Raw genomic sequence first — 23,680 nt, 5'->3', positions numbered from 1 at the left:
GGAAAACATAGGATGAATTTAGCAGAAAAAGACAGTCCGGCACTTGTTGTGGTAGGATAGGTCTATTTTGAGAAGTTAGTAACTGATTACAATTTCCTTATTAAGGATGAAAGTAAAATTTCAAGAGAATCATTAGCATGATTTCTTCTAATTTTTCAAAAAGATTTTTCTAGTTGTTTTAAAACAGTCTATGGAAAACTTACCTTTTAGGGATAAAACGTTAGTAAAAAAAAAAGCACAGTATAATCCTAAAATAATATAGATTTTACAAAAAAAACTCTTTGTCAATAAGAAATATAACCTTTGGGAAAATGATTAAAGAAAGAAATGAAATGAATATAAGTCACTCCAAAGCTGATTTACTTTTACTTCTACAGAAAGTCTATTTTGTCTTATGTCATCAGGGTCTCTGTTAAAAGAACCTATGGCAACAATCATTTCTGTGTTTTTAATGAAAAAAGAATAAAACTTGTGTTTCCTTTTCCAAAGGTCAAGTGTTCTCTTCCTTCCTATAGTCTTCCCTCTGTAATTGGTAATGAAGTCATATGATATTTGGAAAAATATTGTAATTCATAAACCCTTCATGGGAGTGAGGGTGTTTTGTACATTTTAGCTTAGGAAGGAATGGAGTCCAAAGCAGGCCTCTTTTTTTTCTTTAACCCTTTGCCCATTTACTCTCTAGTTTTAAAAGAAGGAAGTTGCAGAAGGGAGCTCAGAACACAAGAGTTCTCTCTTCTCTGTTTTAATAATTTGAGATTATGACTCATCAATGCCTGGTGATTGGTACTCTGTTTATTAGAACATAGTTAGCTTTATGAATTACTATGAATCTAAGAATAGTTACCAGAGAAGTGAAGAGCCACCTGGCAGAGTCAAATCCATTGTGACCAGAAGAAAAAGATTATTATGAGACAAATATAACTCCTGGACTTCTTTTAGGCTTAAGGGATATTTCAAAGTTTTCAGCAGTGAAAACATGCAGAAATCCTTGGGAGGAATATCAGGTCTTGACTTTCAAATTTCATGGAACTTGGACTTAGATCTAAGGTACCAAACTTTAAAAACACTAACTTTCCCTGAAGTCCTTTCGAGAATAAATCTTCTTTCTCTTCTTCGAGTATCTAATGTTAGTTACAATTCAGGCTTTATGGGGACTCTGATCTTCAGTCCTGCTAAATAAGGTGACATCATCATCATATCCTGGGGTCAAACTTTCTAAGTTCTCTAGTAAAACATAACTGTTCTCGTTGCCATTTGGAGAATGGATGTCTTTCTTAGCAGAGGATGTCAGTTCACTCCAGGTAATGTCAGTATTTTTAAAAGCATGTAGAAGGAAAATGCCATTGATAATGGTGAAGAACCCACTCAGGGTCCCGATGACATCTCCAGCATTCATACCATACCACTCCTGGAATAAGATGGCAGAGCAAGTCACTACCATGGAGGTGAAGAAGACATAATAGATGGGGGTCACCAGAGACGTATTAAAAGTATCCAGTGCTTTGTTGAGATAGTTAATCTGTGTAGTTACTGAGAGCACAAGTACAGCCAGCAAAACAAAGACCAGGGGATTCTTGTAAACTGGCTTCCACTCTAGTAGTTCCTTAATGGCAATTCCCAGGCCCTTGACAGAAGAAACTGAAAATGCTCCAATCAAAGAACAGATTGATATATAGACCAATATGTTGGTCTGTCCTTTCCTGGGGGCCACAATCAAAATCAGCACCAAGGAGATCACAGTTATGATCACAGCAAAGGAAACAAATCCTGTCAGAAAGAGAACAGAATTAGACTTCAGAAAATGTTAACAGAATCATGATCTTTCTTGTTAGTCCTGAATTTGAGAGCATAGATATTTTAGAAATAGAAGTGAGATTAAATTAAAAGTAGCATCAAATTGCATTATTCACATTATTTTATAAAGGACTTTTACAAATATATCATTTGAATCTCACCGATAACACTGTGAGATAGGGCAAGTATTGTCCCTTTGATTTTTATATGGGCAAGAAATGGCAAAACTTTGAGTTTAACGATAAATCTTTTGCCCCTACTCTTCCTCTCTCTCTTTTTCATTGTATAGAGGGGGAAGAATGAATACAAAAATAAACTGTGTTCCTTTCAGAAGACTTGTAACAAGCAAAATTTTTTGTATTTCACAACCCACATGAAGACTTGTAGGAAGCCTACTATAATATTGTTATAAATATCATTTGATGAAGAAGGAAAAGGGAGCAGACTTTAAGTGTTTCTTTATGCTGAATCACAGACCTGGATCTCTCAATTTCATTTCCATTTCATGCAAAGAAGTGACTTCCTCTTCTTGTGGGGCATGGATAACCATCACAGTTGACCCCAATATACTTAATATGCAGCCCATTTTCCCATGAATGTTCAAATGCTCATTTAAAAAATAGGAAGACAAGATGGCACTGTTGGGAGAGAAAAAAGCAAATCACTATAGTTGAATTGCCTTTTGATTCTATAGTAGCTCAGAATTCCAGTCAGTACCTGCCACTCTGTATTCCAGTAAATTGGCTTGAAACATACTAAATGACACTGAAAAATCTGAGTTAGTTTTAAACTCAGAAGTGATGGTCAATTAATTCTGCTTTGTTGCTTTTATATCTGAAGAGTTATCACAGACTTTTATATTCCTGTCAACATCCCTGACCTTCTAAGAGTTCCGATCAATTCATTTTCAATTGTAACATCTCCTGTAAAGCCAAGCAAAGCCAAAGGTCTTTTATGTCTTACTGGCACGATACAGATTGACTATCCCTATCTGAAATACTTAAGATTAGAAATGCTTCCAATTCTACTTATTTCCATATTTTGGAATCTTGCATATATGAAATGAGATCTCTTGGGGGAGGAGACCCAAATCTAAACATAAAATTCATTTGTGTTCCATATATATCTAGTGTGCATAGGCTGGAGGGAATTTTATACAATATTTTGGGTGTGCCTACATTTTTACTGCAACCCATCTGATGAGGTCACATGTGGAATTTTCCACTTGTGGCATCATGTCCATGCTTGAAAAGTTTCTAATTCTGGAGCATTGTGGATTCTGGATTTTTGGACTCAACCAGTACACTTAGATTATGTGTGCCCATGAAAATTTCAAAGAAGGATATATACTAAGAAGAGTTACTCTGCTTAGAGCTGATATGTAGCTAGTAAGCACTAGTACAACCATGGAGATCATAAAAATATTGAAATACTTCCTTATTACCTGCTACTACCTTAGCACTTTCACCCAGACAATACTCTCAATGCTTTAATTGTTATTAGTGCCTTGACCTCAGGAAGCTTCAGATTGGCACTACCATGATGATATTAGAGTATGCCATCCTGTTGCTCCACCAGTAGGTCTAATGGGGGCTTCAGCATATCAGTCTCCTTCCTCTGACGCTCTGGCACTTGCACAAATGAAATTAATGGTGCCCATCTTCTCCCAAGCCTGTGGCTTGCCTAGAGTCTCCCTCATGTGGCCACTTGTGGGACTGCAACCCCAGTGAAAACATCAGACCAGTGTTTTAAGTGCTTTATGTGTATTAACTGTTAGTTGTCATAACAATCCATTAAAGACGGTGAAGATAAATGGTGAGGCCAAATCATAAATTTTATAGTAAATGTTGATAATGAATGAAAACGAAATGATAGTTATGAAATAAAAGAGTGTATGGGTTCACTGGATCCATTCATTTGGGATCATAATACAGATCACCTTAGAAACATCAGATCCACACACTACAAAAGATAAAAATAATTCCTGTTAACAGCACTAAAAGAATATACCAGGTCTGCAAACAGAAGTATAAAGCAGACAACACAGCATTTTAGTGAGAATGCTATGCCTTTTAAAGGTCTATGCTATGCCCAAATGCTATGCCTTTTAAAGTCCTCTATAGTCATTCACCACTATGACAACAGAAAGGATTAAAAGGACTCTGTAAATGTATTCAGGTCAGAGTTAAAAGAGTAGACAAATACAAAACTCTTTTAGGCTTCACTGAATCATCACAAAGCAAGCTTACTCTCTCATGTTTTTTTTTAAAATAACAATATGATAATCTATTTCTTCCTGTTTTTTGGAGTCTTCTCAATTTAATTTGTGATTGCTTTTTTTTTTTTTTTTAGGCAAGAATGCTTTTCCCCTGGTGATGGGAATCAAATCCAAGGCCTTGCACAGTGTTCTACTTTCAACTACATCCATAGTCCAAGAAAAATCATTTATTTAATCCATATTTTACAAATGAGGAAACTAAGATTAAGTGACTTGTTCAAAGCCTCCCTGGGGCCCCAGAAATTATTTTGAGTCTTTTATGCTTTCAGAGCCCAGGTTAGTCTAATCTTTTTTTTTTTCTTTTTGAGGTGTATTCAGCAATGTTTCTTATGGTTTAAGTGGACCATGTTATTAAAATACCTATAGAAGCCAAGCTCCTTATTGCTCACCTACCTTATAAGAACACTCAGAGCTCCCAGTGGGGTGACCAAGGTGGCAGGTGCAAATGCGTAAGCTGCAAAATTTGCAGCCTCTCCTGCTCCCACTAGAAAGCAAGTTGAAGTATTGATATATGAGATGAATTTATTTATCAGAAGAGAAAAACAAATGACTCTCACAAAACAGTGGACTTTCAGCTCAAAGACACTCAAAGATCTAGCTAAAACAAATGATTTCATTTTTTTATAGACAGTGGGAAAAGATTAATATTAAGGGAGTCAGATAAACTCAATATACCTGGTGATATAAACTCTACTACTGGTGACAAATGAATACATATTCCAAATGATTTTAAGTAGAATTAATTTTAGTTACTTCAGTCCTGAAAACATATTTGGTCACTCTGATGAAATCTAATAGTGGTGGCTTTGGAATAATCTGAGAGTTATTCCATTTGCTCAAGAACATCTACTTGACATTCTTGAATATCTCTTTGTGGCAAATTAAGAACAACAATGACAACAACAATCTGTAAAATTAGAAGGCTTTGTGAAGAGCTAGTGTCAACATAGGGGAGAGCTAAGAAATCCCTACCCCAGGCCTATGACATCAGGCATCTTGAATTACAGATGATCTGTAGCAAGTAACAGAAGCTCAGTAGCTCAGGAAGATCCAAGCAGCTGTTTTAAAGTCCTAAGGAAGTGCTCCAGAATGTCATCTTTTCCTTATCTGAGGAACTCTACACTTCCATGAGGCAGTGTGGTGCAAACAATTCCTGGAGTGAGGGAAATCCCTCCTAGAGCTAGGCTCTTGTATTGGAGCCAAGTTATTCTCACAGATCATAACTGGACACTTTCCCAGAGAATGTAGTATTTCATGCTGGCAAATGACACCAAGCAAATGGTTGTTGTGGAGAGATAAAATAACACTACTGCAGACTAGTGCGAGTGCCTACGTTTTCTTTTTCCCTTTCTTTGGCTGCTTTGCTAACCCTTCCCACTCCTTCCCCCAACCTAAAGGAGGACCCAGCATTAAGAAAGCGCTATAAGAAACTCTAAAGTTACAGAGCAATTAGAAGACTATTCTAGCAAAAAACAAATTATGGCATTTTTCTCAGAACACTAAACTTTTTTAGAATACTTTAAATTGCTTATTTTCTCATCTTTATGGACAGCATTCCAGGAAAACATTGACCCCATGATTAAGGTACCACGTTTGTCACTAGATGCAATCTCTAATGTATACTTTTCTCTCTTAATACCAGCATCAACGTTTTTACATTGTGAGAGTGCAATAGTAAATGCAGCCATAAAATAGTCACCTTCTATTCTCATTCTAAAGTGTGAGTACAGGCTGAGGAGATGCAAAAAAGAAAAACAAGAGAATCGTTCACATATCTACCTGGAATCTTCTCAGTATAGTCCTTGTTAACTTTGATTCAACTAAAGTAAGGAAATGGATGGGCAAGTATCTTAAAAACCAAAAGGGTGGCATGCCTGTAATCCCAGTGGCTTGGGAAGATGAGGCAGGAGGATGGGGAATTCAAAGCCATCCTCAGCAAAAGCAAAGTGCTAAGCAACTCAGTGAGAATCTGTCTCTAAATAAAATACAAAATAGGGCTGGGGAGGTGGCTCAGTGGCTGAGTGCCCCTTAGTTCAATCTCTGGTAACCGCCCCCCCCCCCAAAATACCAAAAGGGCTACACAAACTTAAATATGTTTTATTCATCACCTTTTGGATTCCACGCCTCCACCCTTTTTTAAGGAAATGGACCCAAGTTCCTTCTTATAAGGATCTTGCAAATAATGAAATACTGAAACGTGTTACTTGGTTTGGGGAAATATAGGGAACCATGAAGACTTCTGACTGCAGAAGAAAGTGATTAGTGAGTGGTGTGAAGCTACCATTCATAGTGTCCTTTCTTTGGAGGTTTCAAGCTTGGGATTTAAGAAAGTTCAGAGAAGGCAAGAGCAAGGGTGAAACAGCGGAAGGGGTGGAGGGGGACAAGTCTTCCTTCTGTGAAGACATTACATTAGCATTTAGAAAGCGCCTTCACAGCTGCCAAGTCTCCTTTGATCCTGAAAGCAAGTCTGGGAGAAGTTGTGCCAACCACTTTCATCTTCTCCCCCATTTTTTCCAGGGTCAACAAAGGACCCCTTAATTTATCCATGTTTGGTCCTTGCAAGGAAAATGTACACATTCCTGAGAAATATGCAGCTAGGATAGTCATGGATTCACATAAGGAGCTGGGAAAATATGAAAGGAAAGCACCTTTCTCACTATGCATGAAAAAAAATAAATCAGAAATTTGTGAGCTTATATTAATATTTCAAATATCAACTTTCCCCTTTGTGTTCCAGAACAGTATTGAGAGGAGGGGGTGGTGAGTAAAAAATAATCCATATATTACACACATAGATACACACATCGTAACAATAATGGTTGTTGTTATTACTATTCTGTATAAGGTAATACGTTATACCACACATAACTTTTAGACGTAAATTCCATCCTTGTCAGGAAGAAAAATTAATTTTGAAAAATTCCATGTAATGGATTTATCATTTTATAAGTAAACACGATTCTCTCCTTAAGAACTTACTTGATAGTAATCCTGCCCACCACACCCATTCCTTGAGGTAAGAATGTCCACCTTGTCCTAGGAAAAACACCAAAAATAAAAATTAGGTTCCAAATTAGAGGAAAAAAGGGTAGAACAATTGACAATGGGTAAAGACACTCGATTACTGTTGAAAAAGTCACAATCTAAAAATCTTTGAGCTTACTAACTTGGTCATTTCCAAAGATCTTTTGAAGCTTTCCATTATGTCACTTCATTTTTTATTTCTACAGAAAGCTTTTTTTGTTGTTGTTGTTTGTTTGTTTTGGTAGGAAATTTTAGTCATCAGGTCCATTGCATTTATCTCAGGCAGAGGTATGGACATTAAATGTGATATACTCTGAATATTTTTTTTTTTTTGGCCATGGTTTAAATTTAAAACAAAAAATCCTAAATTGTAAATGACGCTGGTTACCTTTTGAGGAAGAGGATGCTTGACATGAAAGCTTTTGAAGTTTGGATCAGTCCATAAAAGGAAACAAGCATTAGGCAGATGGACTCCACTTATTCTTTACCTTAGCATAATGAAGTTGAGCTTCTGTCTAAAGCTATATAAAAGGACAAACAACTGTCCTCAAGAATTCAATCACCTTCCTGCAACCTGAAGGCACTGTTGTATGTTTGCTATAGAAAATGGGATTTTCTCAATTTTAATTTGCTTAACTCCCTGAATTGGACCTTGATGACTTTGTTATAATTAAACAATAGGACATGTATGCTATAAATTGCAAAAGCAGTTTAACCATGGTTATTTAGAATTTTCTCCTTACAAGATTCGCAAATGAAAAAATTAGAATCATCTTACAATATTGAACCTTATTTGCATAGTTAGTATCTTCTGGGTCCTAGTAAAATAATATTTACTTATGTATGTTTATTGACAATTCACATTTCTTCTGTTTTCATTTGCATTTCTGATTTTGTGTTTCCCGTCTATGAGCTTTGCCTATTTTCTGTTAGGGCACTAATTTTCTTGTTGACTGCAAGTCACTGTTTTTATATTATAGAACCTAACTACTTTTTGTCAATAATTTCGTAATTCCACCTTATTGATAAATCATTTGCTCTGGAGTTTCAGCTATGGTATTTTCACTGTGTGCACATGTACTTTTTTCTTTTTCTTTCTTTTTTTTTTTTTTTGCCAAACCAGAAAATCTCTTCCTTTACATAAAATAGGTTCTTTGTCATTTTTATGCTTATAAAAAGGACTTCTTTTAGGTTTTCAAAAAATTATTTTATTTTAAATTTAACCCTAAATGATCTGGAATTTATTTTGCTGAATAGTATAAAGTAGACCTCTCACATTTTTCTCCTCTACTTTTTTCCACTTGATGTGAATATTCTTAATTTAATAATTCATTGTGCTTACTTGTTGGAAATGTCACTTTTAAAAATCATATATTAGAATTTGATATGTAATTGAGTCCACCTGTAAATTTTCAATAATCTTTTATTACTGTATCTATTTTAATGCTAATACTAAATTGTTTTATATACTAATATAGTATGTTTTTGTTTTCTGAAGGTACAAATATCCTCTCAATAGTACTGTTTCAGAAACTTGTTTGCATAATTTGTACTAATTTATTTTTCCATTTGGACCTTAGAAAAATATTTAATTTAGGACTTACATTTGATGAAAAGGAATAGAAGATTCATGACTTAAAGGATAGTCCGGTTGTGCATATTTAGTATCTGAAATGTCAGTATAAATGGTGGACTAATTCTATTGCTGTCCATTCAGAGATGAAGAAATATTTATCAGGTATCAAATGTTGTGCAAAGAAAGGTTCCTCTCTTGTTCCTCTCTACCACCAATAAACAAGTAATCCTCTTAACAATAAGTAAATAAACAATACACACATAACTCCAAGAAAGGAAACTGTTATGCAATGATGGAGAGCAGCAGGGGATGCAGGTGGGGAGACCTTCCCAGACAGGATGGTCCAGGATGGCCTTTCCTGGGTAGTGAAATTCAAGCCAAAGTCTGGAGGGTGAGTCAGCTCAGTGGGCAGGAAGCAGAGAGTTCCAGACCAGTGAAAAAGACCTCAGGGTGGGAAAGAGGCTGGTCTATTCCAAGAATGTGAAAGAAGAGTGGGAGGGTGGCACAGGAAGAAGCTGGAGAGGTAGCAGGAGCCACTCTATGTAGGAGGTCAGAGACTGTCAGGGAGACAGCTGGCTCAATCAAGGACACACAGGCTTAGATAAATGGAGTCAATGATCATGACTATAGCATTGTGGTCTCATGATGGAATTATTTCTGTAATTAGAAACTTGAATTCATTATTTGCATGTGTTCCTTACCTGCTCTAGTAACACCCTTATTGGCCAGTTGCAAGAGTCCCTTCTTTTTCAAAATGAAGCTAGAGCCAATAAAAATGCTAGAACATATGGCCAGTAGCAAGCCCACATAAAGATTGTATTTGTTTTCTACATTTGCTGAAATGCTCCAGTTGGTTGTGCTGGAATTCAGGTTTCCATAAAGGATAGAAGAAGCTTGCAGCTGCGACACATTTGGGATCTCACACCAAGACTGGGAGGAGTTCTGACAGACCAGAGATAGCACATAGCCTGGAAAAAGGAAAGAGAGAAATGTCATCAATAAAAGGGAAACATACTAATGCTTTCTGCAAGAAACATAGACTTGAGTGGACATTATAAAAATACTTTTTTTCTTTCTTTTTTTTTTTTTTAACTGCAAGTAGGGCAGTACTCAACAGGTGGTCTACAGAACTATAGACATTGTTGATTTGGTTTGAACATGTTCTGAAAAATGATTTAAAATTGTTTAGTTGTCATCATTTAAAAATGAGAGATTTTATATGAAAGTCTGGAATCCTTGTAAGTTGGAAGATCTGGCAATACTTGGGTCTTTGCTCCACCAGATCAGCAACCTGCTGAAGCTGTGAGTGGTTGTGTAGACCCAGCTTGGCCTCAACAACTCATCCCAGTCTCCCAAAGTCACTTCACTGCTTCACATAACCAGCCTGTCTCTCAGAAAGCAGGGGCTGTGACCCAGGAATATAGGAAAGGGCACAGCAATCTCACTGGTCTATAAATTACCCCATAACAGGATATTCAGTTAACTCATTTGGTGGAGTATGAATTGTGCATTTGAGAAAACATGTGTTAAGGTAGATTTAACTTACCTTACAACTTTTCCTGAAAAAAAAAAATGACTGTTTTTAGGTCTACTAATCCAGCTTCTCCAAAATAAAGCCGAATCTAATAGAAAAAATGAACTAAACATGAATAGGCTTTTTTAAGAATAAGATCCAAATAAATATGCAAAGCCAGTGAACCAGACCTATTATTGTAAGTGCCTTGAAAATTTGAAGCTAAACACTAAAATACAGCATGAAAAGACTTACTATATATGAGAAATTTTTATAATCTCTTTGCCACTTGAACAGATACCAACACGGTGATGCTGTCACTAAATGTTCTGTTTTCAGGGGTTTTTTTTTTCCTTTCAAAAAAGGGAAAATTCCCAGTTTGAGTTACTCTATACAAAAAAGGGCAAAGGAAGATTATTAAATATAATTTTAGAATTGAATGAAGAACTCAGTTTTATGTCTCAAAAATCTGAAGAAGGCATATAAGCAACAACAAAAGATAGATCAAATAACGTCTTAGCAACAAAACTTCCATAAGTGGATCTGGCATCTCTGGCAAAGCATCATGAAGGCATCTGAATATTACTATAAACAAAGTTAGTAAACAACTATCTGGAAAATGAAAAAATAAATAATTAAATTCAAGGGTTGGATTTTTTGTTTGTTTTGCTTTGTTTCTGCACCAGAGATTGAATCCAGGGGCGTTTAACCACTGAGCCTCATCCCCAACCCCTTTTATATTTTAGTTAGAGACCGGGTCTTGCTAAGTTCATTAAGACCTTGCTAAATTGCTGAGGCTAGCTTTGAATATGCAGTCCTCCTGCCTCAGCCTCCCAAGCCTCTGGGATTACAGGCATGTGCCACCACACTCAGCCTTTAATTTTTTTTTTGTAACAGGGTTTCACTAAGTTGCTGAGGCTAGCCTTGAATTTGCAATCCTTATGCCTCAGCCTCCCTAGTAGCTGGGATTACAAGTGTACACCACAGTACCTGGCAAATTCAAGGTTTTCATGACTACTATTTCATACTAATTTGGAAATTAACTCACTTTACTTAAGAGATACAGAATAAATTCTGAGTCAAAACTTCTAAATATTCATAGCAGCTCAATTCACAGTAGCTAAACTATGGAAGCAAATGTGGAAGATGCCCTTTAATAGATGAATAGATAAAGGAACTGTGGTATCTATACACAATGGAATGTTACTCAGCATTAAAAAAGAATAAAATTATGGCATTTGCAGGTAAATGGACGGAGTTGGAGAATATCATGCTAAGCAAAGTAATTAATATCTAATTAAAATAACGGGGAGGGGAGAGGCATGGGAAAAATGGAGGAACTTTGAGCAAAGGGTAGGGTGGGTAGGAAGGGTACATGGGGACAGCAAAGATGGTGGACTGAGATGGACATCATTACCCTAGGTACAGGTATGACTGCACATATGATGTTACGCTATATCGTGTACAACCATAGAAATGTAAAGTTGTGCAGGAATTGTGTACAATGAATCAAAATGCAGTCTGCTGTCACGTATACCTAATTAAAGTAAATTAATCAACTTAGAAAAACAAAAACTTCTAAATACTCAAAGAATAATTAATTATATTTTTTCAGGAATATTCTGTAATACTGGAGAATACACATGTAGGTTGTTTGTAGTCTTGTTCTGCCCACTGTTCATCTCATTTAAATTTCAGGAATGGAAATGAGTGTGTATATTTTTGTTAGTAAGAATTTTGATTACATTCATTCCTGAGAAAACGTCTGAATTGGCTTTCCAGTGAATTCCACGGCTGTATTTGTGTCATTTACTATGTAGTTAACATAACCATTTCAAAACTTCCATCTCTGAAACCAGGGTGGGTGGATCTCATTCCAGGGAAACAATATTCCTTCTAAGTTGTTGACATAGCAAAATGTTTCTGACATTTTAGGGGGTGTGGGGGCAGAGGGTGATAAGGGAGCGCAAATCATCTTTGTTGCATTTTCCAAGTTCTCATTTTTAAGTGGCAGACATGAATGTTTTGAGTTTCATGACAGGACAAGTAAAATCTTGTCAGATTGCAGATCCTAACACTTGGATTGCTCTATGTTTTGGGCATATGTCAGGCAGAGAGCCCAGAGCAGATGTGACTGAAGGAGGGACGGAGTGAATGGTGGATTGATGGGTGTGCAGTGGCACAGAGGAGAGATGGCAGAAGTAGGGTGTGTGGGCAGAGAGTTCAGTGTTTTAGAGGAATCAAAGCTATCTCAAATCAAGGTTGGCTTCTGAAGATCTGAGCAAGCAAAGTCCTATTGCAGGGAGTTTAATACAGACTTTATTTAGCACAGAAAGACAAAGTCTATTATATTAGTTGTTTATTTTAATAGACAGTTTCAATATCCCTCTATAGTGACAGGAAATGTAGCTCAGTAGTAGAAAACTTTTTTTTTTGCACCAGAGATTGAATCCAGGGGCATTTAACCACTGAGCCACATCCCTAGCCCTTTTTATGTTTTAGTTAGAGACAGAGTCTTACTAAGTTCCTTAAGGCCATGCTAAATTGCTGAGGCTGGGTTTAAGTATAACTTTGGAATTGAATTTATACTCCTTTCAGGAGGAAGCACATATAACTTCATTAATTTATTATTTTACTCAATATGAGTAATGATTTGAATGAACAGAGGCCTAAAGGCTGGTACCATATGACTATGGCAAAGGTACCACATGACTATGGCAAAGTTACCACATGACTATGGCAAAACTGACATTAGAATCTCTCTGTCTGATACTGACAGCTCTAGTTAAAACTATGGACTTAATCATGGATCTCAGAATGAAATCAGGAGTACTGAGCCAGGTGCTGGTAGAGTGCGTATTGCCTGTGTCTTGAGAAAAGCAGAGCTTTGGCAGGACTCTTTCAGCCCCCTCCTGAAACACCACTCTCAAGAACCAGCTAATCCTAACAGGCCTGTTGTTTTGACATTTGGAACAGGGTTACAAGCTCAGCCACAACCCGCTGCAAATCAGGCCCTTGGAGCTGGGACACACTCCAACCCTGCCCAGGATGATGCTATGGTAGACTATTTCCTTCAGAAGTAGCATGAATTTCCCAGGCTGGCATTGAACCAGCAATCGTCCTACCCGATTCTTCTGAGTAGCTGAGATTACAGGTGTACATCGCCATGGATTAAGATTTGTTTTTAAAATATGCTGGGAACAAAATCCACTGCTTTGCACATTCTAAGAAAGTGCTCTACTACTGAGCTACATCTCCTGTTAATTTCATTTCTTGTAAACAGCCTGATACTTACATTTTAAATTGGATTTAAGAACTTTTTTGGATAAACTTAGATGATTATGTTTTGATTTTTCCTCTATCATCTCGAGATCGATATTTCGGAATGAAAATTTTTACGCTAATGAAGACTCTTTGATGTGTTCTGTTTGTAAATAACCATTTTTAAAGAAAATATAGTCTTCTATATAGTTGTATAGGAGTCTCTTTGTTTTTTTCAATCTGTTCTTTTGAAAGTTGGGAGTGAATCAGTCAAATAAATGGCTATAGGTGTACTTTTCAGACTAACAAGTATAAGATTTATCACTACCTTAATTTTTATACTTATTGGATTCTTCAATGTCAGTGAATAATCTCTCCACTTGAAACTACTGGGTAATAAATAGTAAGGAAATATGTGTCAGTTATAAATAAAAACAATTCAATAACACCAAGTACATCAACCATACAATTTAAGAATTAAAACATTACCCCTCAGAGGTAACAACTATCCTGATTTTCTCTTAAACATTCTTTTGCTTTTAAAATTATTTTTTCTATTTAATACATCAAAATAGTTTAGTTTTACCTCTTTTTGTACCTTATAAAAATGAAATTGTGTAGAATGTATTATCTGGTGACTTGCTTCTTTGGGGGTTCGTCATTGTTGATACTTGTGGCTGCAAAGTTTCTTTTTTCTCCCACTATTTTATAGACTTCTACAGTATGATTAACCCACAAATAATTTTTCTATTTTATAATTGGTGGACATTTAGGTAATTTATGATGTTCTGCTTTTACAAAGAGTCTTGCTAATACTCTCGTGTGATGTTGAATCAAAAAATTGATAAGTTTTTGATCCTACAAAATAGCATTTCATACGGCACAAATTAATATGTACCTTCTATGAGCAGGTGTAATAGGTTATACACATGCCTTTAAATTTTGAAAATAAAGTTAGATATTCTATAGGACTATATCTTTCCCCACCTTAAGAGCTCTTAAGCAGTTTGATACAATATTTCTACAGACATCTTCATAATTTTGTAGTTTGAACATAATCTATCTTTGCTCCCAGAGTTGTTTACAATCTCTTTGACTCAAACATGTTGCTGATGGACCAATTCTCAACTTATATGCACTGATAGCTAGAAGATATTTTAAAGAAACCGAAATTTGGTTTCTAGGATGTCTATGATTGCATCAAACTACATTTAATTTTTTTTGTATTTGTAGATGGATAACATACCTTTATTTTATTTGTTTATTTTTATGTGGTGCTAAGGATTGAACCCAGTGCCTCACACATGCTAGGCAAGTACTCTGCCACTGAACCACAACCCCAGCCCCTAAAACTACATTTTTAATCACTGCAAGATATGTAGCGTTTGAGGAAATCATCATATCATCCTCTATTCATCTGTGATAGTTTGATTATTCAGCTGGCATTCACTCCCTTATCCTGTCCCTTGTGGGCAGACTCTTCTTCCTTTGGTATAGTTGGGATGTCAAATGTCACGTACAGGCCCATTGTTAAAGGTTTGGTCTCAAAAGTGGAGGTATTGGGAGGTGGTGGAACCTTAAGAAGTGGGACCTAAATTATCAAGAATACAAATAATAATAAATGCTAGTGAGGATGTGGAGCAAAAGGGACACTCTGTTGGTAGGACAACACCAATTAGCACTACCATTCTGGAAAGTTGTATGGAGATTCCTGAAAATCTAGAAAGGAAATCACCTTATGACACATTTATTTCACTCCTCAATATTTATCCAAAAGAATTTAAATCAGCATACTGTAGTGATATAGCCACATCAGTGTTTATAGTAGCACAATTCATAATGGCTAAGCTATGGAACCAGCCTAAGTGGTTCCATCATATTGATGAATGGGTTAGGAAAATGTATTCATACACAATGGAGTTTTACTCAGTTATCAAGAATAAAATTATAGCATTTTCTGGTAAATGGAGAGAACTGGAGAGTATCATACTAAGTGAAATAAGCCAGACTCAGAAGTCAAGGGTTGAATCTTTTCATATGTGAAAGCTAGGACAAAGTAAGGGGAAAAAAAAAACAGGGAGTCAGACATCACAAAGATACAGGGAAGGTCAGTGGGGAAGAAAAAGGAGATTGAGAGGGCAGGAGGGAAAGGGGAGGAAATGTTGAATGATTTAACAAAGTTATGCTATGTGCACACATAAATATACTACAGTAAATTCCACCTTTATCTATATCTATAAAGCACCAATTAAAAAGAATAAATAAATGAGTAAAAGGAAGACAGTGTAGAGGAAAGAAAGGGGGTGGGAGGAGGGGAGGAAAAAGGGGTCACCAGGGACTACAGTGGAGAAAATTAAATTCCATGCATGTAAGATTTTGTCAAAATGAAACCAACTATTATGTATAATTGTAATGCACTAATAAAAGAACATACACACACAGACACCCCAAAAAAGAAAAAGAAAGAAAAACTGGGTGAGAGAGAGAAAAGTAGGGCTTAGTGGAAGTTGTTTGGGTAATTGAAGGCATGCCTTATAAAAATGACTGTGATCCTCAGACTACTTCTCCTTGTTACCCCCCCAACCCCAATTCCCTTTCTTATGATTAGGTGAGCAGTTCTGCTCCACCCCATGCTCCTGCCATGATGGGCTGCTTCAACACAGGCCCAAAGCAACGTGATCCATTGATCATAGACTGTAACCTCCAAAACTGAAGATGAAATAAGCCATAAAAGGAAGTCCATAATCTCAGGTGATTGTTTGCATCTCCTGACATCAAGTTGGAAGTGACTTTGTGGCCAATAAGAAGACAGCAGAGGTGATGTTTGGTTAGATTTACTCTCTTGTAACTCTGTAATTCCCTGAGCAGCTGCTGTTCCTTTAGCCTGAATCCCACCCAGAAAAAAAAAAAAAAAAAAAAGACAAACAAAAAATATGTGGAAAACATCCAACCCCAGCTGGTTACAGCATGAATCAAAAACACCCAAGTGAACCAAGTCTAGACCAGTCACCCTCAGCTGTCCTGCAGATACAAAAGCAAGAATATGGGCAACCTGCCTATCCAAGTGGCATAGAAAAAATGGAATTAAATCTTGTATCTTCACTACAATTTATCCCCAAATACTGACCAATGTGAATCAGATTATGTCCTTCCCTGTTTAGTCCTTCCCATCCCCTCCATGGTTTTTCATCCCAATTTTAACAAAACCTCAACTCCTAGCTAACCCCACTGTAAAGCCTTGTAAGCTCTGAAACATGCCCACCTCTGACATCCTATTGCCTTGTTTCCTCTCTCACCCAGTCCTGAAACAGCACTAGTCAACTTTTTACTTATTTAACTATTTATTGAGTGTCTACTATCTGTCAGGCAGTTTGGGGAAGCTGAGGATATAACATGAAATTCAACAAAAACCCTGGTCTTGTATATTCTGGTGGGGCAAACAGATAAACAAATGAACAGATAACTGTATGATATGTTATGACCAGTATGGGAAATAATAAAAGCAGCATCAATGAATGAATAGATTTTTAAAAACAGGATTAGATGAAAAATCAAAAACCCTGAGGAAAGAATGTGTTTGAGAAGTGAAAGGAACTGCACTCAGCCAGGCTGGCTGGAGTGACAGAAGGGAGATGGTGCGACATGCAGTCAAAGTAGAAAAGGGGCAAGTTCAGGTGTAGTAGCCTATAGAAAAGTAGGTTGAATTGTTGTTTCTCTCCCTAAATCCCCCACCATAGTCTACAAGGCCCTGCAGTATCCTACCTTCATCTCTGTAACCTCATTCCCTACTGATTTAAAAAAAAAATGTTTTGTTTTTTTTTCCTGTTCCTCTACCTTAAAGCTCTTTGAATAGTAATTACCTAGTCCATTACAGAGTGCTGGCTAGTACTGAAATGTCATCTCCTGGGGATGGGAGTGTAGATCAGTGGTAGAGTGCTTGCCTAGCAGGTATGTGTGTATGTGTGTGTGTCCATGCATGGGGGCGTGCGTGCGCGTGCACACACACACACACACACAGTCACTTCCTTAGAGAGTCTTCTCTGCATTCTCAATCTAAAGGATCCTCTCAATTACTTTCCATCACATCAATATATAAGACTCCCACACTTTGTACAGCTTAATGATGTTTGTAACTCTGTATATCCATATATTTATTTCATTGATTTGCTCAACAAAATAGCTGTTGGATACTTAACTTGCAAGGCACTGTGCTAGCTATCATCTGTGCAGCATGTAGCTGATTCTTATTGAGTACTTTCTCTGTATCAGCCCTGTCCCAAGAACTGATGAGATAATGGTCAACAAGACAGGTGAACAGGTCTCTGTTCTGACAAAACTGACCATTTTAGTGAGAGAAAAAGCAAACAATAATAAGGGAGCAAAATAGTTAGGAAAAATCATTTAGAGCAAATTCAGAGAAGAGTTAGGGTGAAAACAATTTACAGCAATTTTGAAGAGAATGAGAACTTAGAGCAAATTGGGATATCATGACCTATTAGACAAATCTATACATAAACTGATGCCTGACAAGATGCCCATTATTCCATTTAATCAAAATAAAACTGAGTCCGGGGATGGCTTGGGAGGCTGAAGCAGGAGGATGGTGAGTTCAAAGCCAGCCTCAGCAATGAGAAGGTACTAAGCAAATCAGTGAGACTCTGTCTCTAAATACAAAATAGGGCGGGGGATGTGGCTCAGTGGCTGAGTGCTCCTGAGTTCAATCCCCGGAACTGAAAATCAATCAATCAATCAATAAAATTGAGAAGGTACTATTGATTCTTTAAAAAATTAAAACCTGTATTTCTAAACACAGTGGGGAGCTTATGAGCTGCTGCTGTTTTCACTTTATCAACTGTTCATTAATAAAATTACTAGATTGTTAAAGATTAAAAATCCCCTTGAAATTAAAAAAAAAAGTTTTATAAACTGAAGATGCAGGAAAATAATTAAGGAACAATATTGCAACAAGTTGGCATTTATATCAATAAACTGCAAACACCATTCAGTCCATTGCAGGTAACACAGGAGAAATAAAGGACCAAACAATTTTGTACTTGGTTTGATCTATAAATATGAAACCCTATTCAGTTCTCTGGGCCTTGGTTTCTATATCTTTAAAATGGACATATTTGTCTAATAAAATTCATGGAATTTATGTGTGAGGACAAACTGATACATTTAAAATTTTAAGATTATATATATATAAATATGGGAAATGTCCTAGTTATTGCAAAAGAGAGATTCAGCCAGTTCTCAAGGAGTTGCAGTTCCTTGATTTCTTAGATGTTATGATCGACTCCTTGTCATTTTGGTCTCAGCTAGATAATCAATCAAGCAAGCAAGCAATAAAATTGAGAAGATACTATTGATTCTTTAAAGTTCTTTCTTTAAGGGGCTTTGAGTAACCCAATCTAAATATCCCCAACATCCTCAATTCACCATTCATGACACCACTGATGTAATCTACTTTTTAGTTAATTTGCTTCTTGTATATTATTTGCCAGTTGGAAAGTAAGCTGTGCAAAAGCAGGACCTACTCCTAGAGTCTAGGATTAGACTATATTGCAAATGCCTTTCCTAGTGCTTAGGCCAGTTCTTGGCGCATGAGACTCATCTGTTATTTGAACAAATGAAAAACTGAGTCCATGTTGACCCCATGTCAGGTTCAGTATTTCTTGCTTCATATATAATCCCACCTGCATCTACCCCACAGCTGTAAACTGTAGGAATTCTACCCATTTTACAGATGAGGAAAGGCTGAAGCTGGGAAGACTGTCTGATGCCAAAGTCTAATCTCTTCTCACTACTGAAAATATGGATTCCAATTTCTCTCTTCTTTCCCACCATCTTTTTACATAATTAATTACCACAATTAATCACAGGTATTAAGCACTGAGCTTGAATATTTCTTGTTGGAACTAAGTGTATGAGCAAAGCAGGAAAAACATCCGGATGCTCAAACAAGTGGGTGTAATTCCACACCCTCCTTACTTACAGAGCCTTGAGTAAACAAGGGTGGGTATATTAGTAACAGTATGACTTACTGGTTTGGGAATTATTTAGGAAAAAGGGCAACTATCTGACTATCTAGGAAATAATTCTGGACACAGCTGCCTTAGTAACTACCAATCTAAATTTTTGAATAGTTTGAAAATTGTTCAGGCATTTTTCCTTTTTAGGAGTGTTCTATTTCTTTCTTGCTTGCACAGTTTTAACGAGTTCACTGCCGCCCCCACCCCCGACTTTTTTTTTCATCAAGAATAAGCTGGAAGAGCCCAAGGAGAGGAAACCAAGGAAGGTGCCAGCAACTTTGCAAAAGTCTAGTTCTCACCTTGCCGCTTACTACCCCCTCCACCTTCGTCTTTACATCATTGCCAGGTAAATTATAAATAGGCTTTCCTCGTGGCGCCGTGAAAAACATTATTTCAGTTGGTATACACTCCCCTCCCACCCCCCGCCAACCCTCACCCGCAAGCTTCCTCCCTTTTCTCCAGGCTTACACGCACCTTCTGTGTCGAAAGTGTAGAAAGCTTGTCAGTGTTGTGAACACCTGGTGAAGTGCATGGGGCCGCGCCCAGTGACTTAACAGGGCTCAGGTAGGGGCTGTAAACCCAGAGCAGCAAGCAGCGAGAACAACTTAGAGAAGAGTGCCCCGGGTTCCCGGGTTTCTCTCCCATCCTGCACTCTCTTTTAAGCTGCGGAGAAACAACTGCACCGCGAGTCAGAAGCCAGGGTAGCGGGTTACAGTCGTTTTCATATCCAAGGAAGAAGAGAAGCAAGGGGACCCAGACTTGGCCATCGCCCTTCCCGGAGGTGTAGGGCGCATGACCCCTCGGGGTGTTGGACCCTCGAAGAGCCAGCGCAGGGCTCGGCACCCGACTCTAGCGGGGTTCCTGGGCACGCCCTCTGCCCACTGGGTGACGTCTACCTCGCCCTCTGAAGCGAGTCTGAATCAGAGGAAACCTCCTTCTGCGATGGGATCTGGGAGTCTCTCCATAGTCCTGACTTGCTCCGTCACATACTGAGCACGCTGCAGTTCACAGTGGTCAGCCCCCAGGACCGAGTGGGACTCGTCACTGTCTTGATCCCCCCAGGCTTTCCCAAGAAACCCGAATATCGTAAGCACCAATAAACATTTGTTGGCCGGCACAACGCACTGACGAACAATTAAGTGAATATTTACACTAACGACTGCGTGGAGTCGGTGCATCTTTCGCGTCTGCACAGGTACCCCGGGACCGCCCACCTAGTCTCTTGGCCATCCAGATGCCTGATCTCTCCCGCCTCGGGGTACAAACTCACCTTCTTGGCAGGGATCTCCAGAAGACAGCCTCACCTGTGCCCCCATGGCCCGGGGACCGGGCTTCCTGGGCACAGGAGCTTGCTTCTCACCCACCTGGGCCTCTCGTCCCCATGGACCCACGTTCGGGAGGAGCTGCGGGTCCTGGACTGGTGACCGCGGATCCCACCCACGCGGCAGCGTTAGCCAATGGGGTGGCCGGGTGGGGCCTCCTCGCGAGCCACGCCCCTGAGGTCCCGAGGTTTGGTGCTAATTCTCCCTGTGCTGGTGGCTTTGGTGGCACTCTTTGGTCACTTGTATGGCTGAAGGGAGGACCAGATGCCTCTCGGGGAGGTTGCTAGAGCCGCGCAGACACAGACACACTTGGCGTGGCAACAGCGTGTCTCGGAGCGTGAGGGCCACCGAGGCGACTCTGGGAAACTTTAGTGGAGTAGAGGCTGTTCTGAGGCCCGCTGCGGCTACTCCCGGGGTCAAAAGATCTCCTGCGCTGGACTTTGAAAACCCTGCTGGTTTTGGAAGCCTTCCCTTTTTGGCCGCTTTGTGCAGAAGCTGCTGACCCTGGGGTTCTGCGCGGATTCTCATGCTAAAGTTTGTTCTGGAAGCTCCAGAACAGACTTTGCCCTTCTGGGCTATTATAAGCGTCTCCCGCTGTCCCTCCCCTCTCCCAACTACCCCCACTCGGTTTCCAACCAGCAGGCCACTTCCCCATCTACCCCTTTTCTCCATTTTCTGAGCAGTACAGTTATTTGAAACAAATTCTTAAGGAAAAAGCAATCATGGAACTTAAAAAAATCTCGTCCCACAAAATAATAACACCAAAGTTTATGGCATCCCTTTTATACACGTATGCATTATGCAGGCACTTGGTAGGTATTAACTCGTTAATCTCATAGCATAATTAAACCCTAGTTTGCGGGTGGGACTTGTTTTCTTCAGAGAGATCTGAGGCAAAGAGTTAAGTAATTTAACCTAGGTTGGAAGGCTTGGTGGTAGCATGTGTTTACGCAAGGAGAAAAGGCAGAAATCCTGCTGAAACCAGGAAGAAATGGGGGTGGGGGGTGGGGTTCCACCCCCTTGGCTGGCACCTCAGCACTGAGGAAAATACTCTTATCTGCTTACCTTGCCTTTGCTGTAGGTAGTCATGAACAGCTATTAACTTTATTGCCTGAGTTTCACTGCAGAGGCCTCAATCTTGCTTTTCTTGTTCTTAGGCTGATGAGAGAAGAGTTAAGGACAAATGATTAGTCAACATAACAATCCATGGCACTCACTTTAATATGCAGTGACTTTGTGAAAAAGGAATGACCTGGGAATGGGAATATGTGAAAATGGAAAGGGAGGAAGTTTATACCAATTTTGGCTAACAAGACTCAAATCTTAGACTTTTGTTTAAATGTTTGTACATCAGACGGGAACGAACATTTCCCTTTATCAAAGATTGATCATGATAATAAGTGTGATCTAAGGTATTTATTACTCACTTAACAAACATGTAGCATTTACATGGCAAGCACTGTTTTAAGCACTTTTAAAATTTTAATTTGCTTTTTAAATGCTATTAAAATCCATCCAGGTAGACACTGTTTTTATTCCCTCTTAAAGCACAGGAGAACAGGAACAGAGAGTAAGCTAACTTGCCTATCAACATTATAGCTGTGTGGAACTGAGATGCTAATCAAGGAAGTCTGGCTAAGTCTGTGCTCTTACTCCATTTGGTAATAGGGCTTTACAAAAAAAAAAAAAAAAAAAAAAAAAAACTTTAAAAATGTACCTTTATTTGAAGTAGGGTGCACATTGTTATTATTCTTGTTTTCTTCAGTCCTAAAAATATAAAGAAAACACTCAAAAAATACTTAAACTTGTTTCAGTTCAACTATTTTCCCAGTTTAAATGTTGTATGCAGAAGTTAATTATGGATTTTTCTTCCCTGCCTATTTCTAGGTGATTTTGGATATTATGCAGTTATTGCGCTACAGAGGTTGTCATAAGTGACATTAATTTAAAGGATTTTTATTCCTATCAAAAATCATGTTGTTAAATTAACTCAAAAAAGGGCATTTTAAAAAGGGTTGGGGTTGTGGCTCAGAGGTAGAGCACTTGCCTAGCATGCACAAGGCACTGGATTCAATTCTCAGCACCACATAAAAACAAAATAAAGATATTGTGTACACCTACAATTAAAGAATAAATGTAAAAAAAGCAGGGTTGGTCATTTAAAAAATCTTCAGTGAGTCAACACTACAACTCAGAAAATTCCTTTACTGAATTAAAACTTAGGCTATGACAATAAATGAGACCTCTAAAATATCAACTTCTATCTGATTGTACCTGGACCCAGTGGAAATGGTGACAATAATAAGGATCTTTGAAGCCTCAGTATTGCTTTTTAAATCCTATTAAAATTTACTGGACCCAGTAAATTTTCAGTAATGCAATTAGCTCTCAATATCAGATAATAATAAAAATAATTCATTTGTTTTATAATGCATAGTAGTTTATAAGATATAATTTCAGTTACTGTTAAATGATACAGTACTTTAGTAGGCACACAATTCTCAGGAGTAGGATAGTGACCCTATGCAATCCATATTTTATTTTATTTACACATTCAGTTGTGAAAGGATTCTGGAGACTGATTTCTTACAAACATTAAGGATCTATTTTTGCAGACTGGATGCTCATATTCTGTAATTAGTGAGTTTCCCTATAAAACAAATCTACCTGAGAGGCTAAATTATAATCAAAATTTGTTAGCTTAATAGCAGAAACCTAGCCATATGTAAAGCACCTCATTCTTGTTAGACAGTTGACACATTAAATAGACCACGTAATTAAGAAGGAGGGAAGTTTTGTAACTTGTTCTGGGTAACACAGCTAGCAAGTAGAAGAACTGAGATTTGAGCCAAAGTTTTTCTAAAAGTCCAAGGCTGATAC

General features: G+C 38.0%; 1 protein-coding gene across 1 annotated transcript; it reads right to left on the bottom strand.

Moving 5' to 3' along the window:
• Positions 1-451: 451 nt before the first annotated feature.
• On the bottom strand, positions 452-21,223 carry Nipal1 (NIPA like domain containing 1). The gene is made up of 6 exons (XM_015482082.2): positions 20,749-21,223; positions 9,374-9,640; positions 7,052-7,108; positions 4,466-4,556; positions 2,272-2,432; positions 452-1,767 (listed from the first exon to the last, which is right to left on the bottom strand). Exons 1-6 carry the CDS (start codon positions 20,792-20,794, stop codon positions 1,139-1,141), a joined length of 1,251 nt encoding a protein of 416 aa, XP_015337568.1. The 5' UTR covers positions 20,795-21,223; the 3' UTR covers positions 452-1,138.
• Between the last annotated feature and the right edge of the window lie 2,457 nt (positions 21,224-23,680).

Source organism: Marmota marmota, unplaced genomic scaffold (assembly GCF_001458135.2).
Source record: "Marmota marmota marmota unplaced genomic scaffold, marMar, whole genome shotgun sequence".
Lineage (NCBI taxonomy): Eukaryota > Metazoa > Chordata > Mammalia > Rodentia > Sciuridae > Marmota > Marmota marmota.
Note: the sequence above shows the minus strand (reverse complement) of the source record. Positions and strands in the feature narration are given on the sequence as shown.

Bases quoted from the DNA above. Each gene is read 5' to 3' on its own strand.
- Nipal1 (XM_015482082.2), bottom strand. From the start codon at position 20,794: ATGGGGGCACAGGTGAGGCTGTCTTCTGGAGATCCCTGCCAAGAAG. The intron at 7,109-9,373 runs GTAAGGAACACA...TGTTTTTCCTAG, and splicing joins TAAGGGTGTTACTAGAGCAG to GACAAGGTGGACATTCTTAC. The intron at 1,768-2,271 runs GTCTGTGATTCA...TCTTTCTGACAG, and splicing joins AATGAAATTGAGAGATCCAG to GATTTGTTTCCTTTGCTGTG.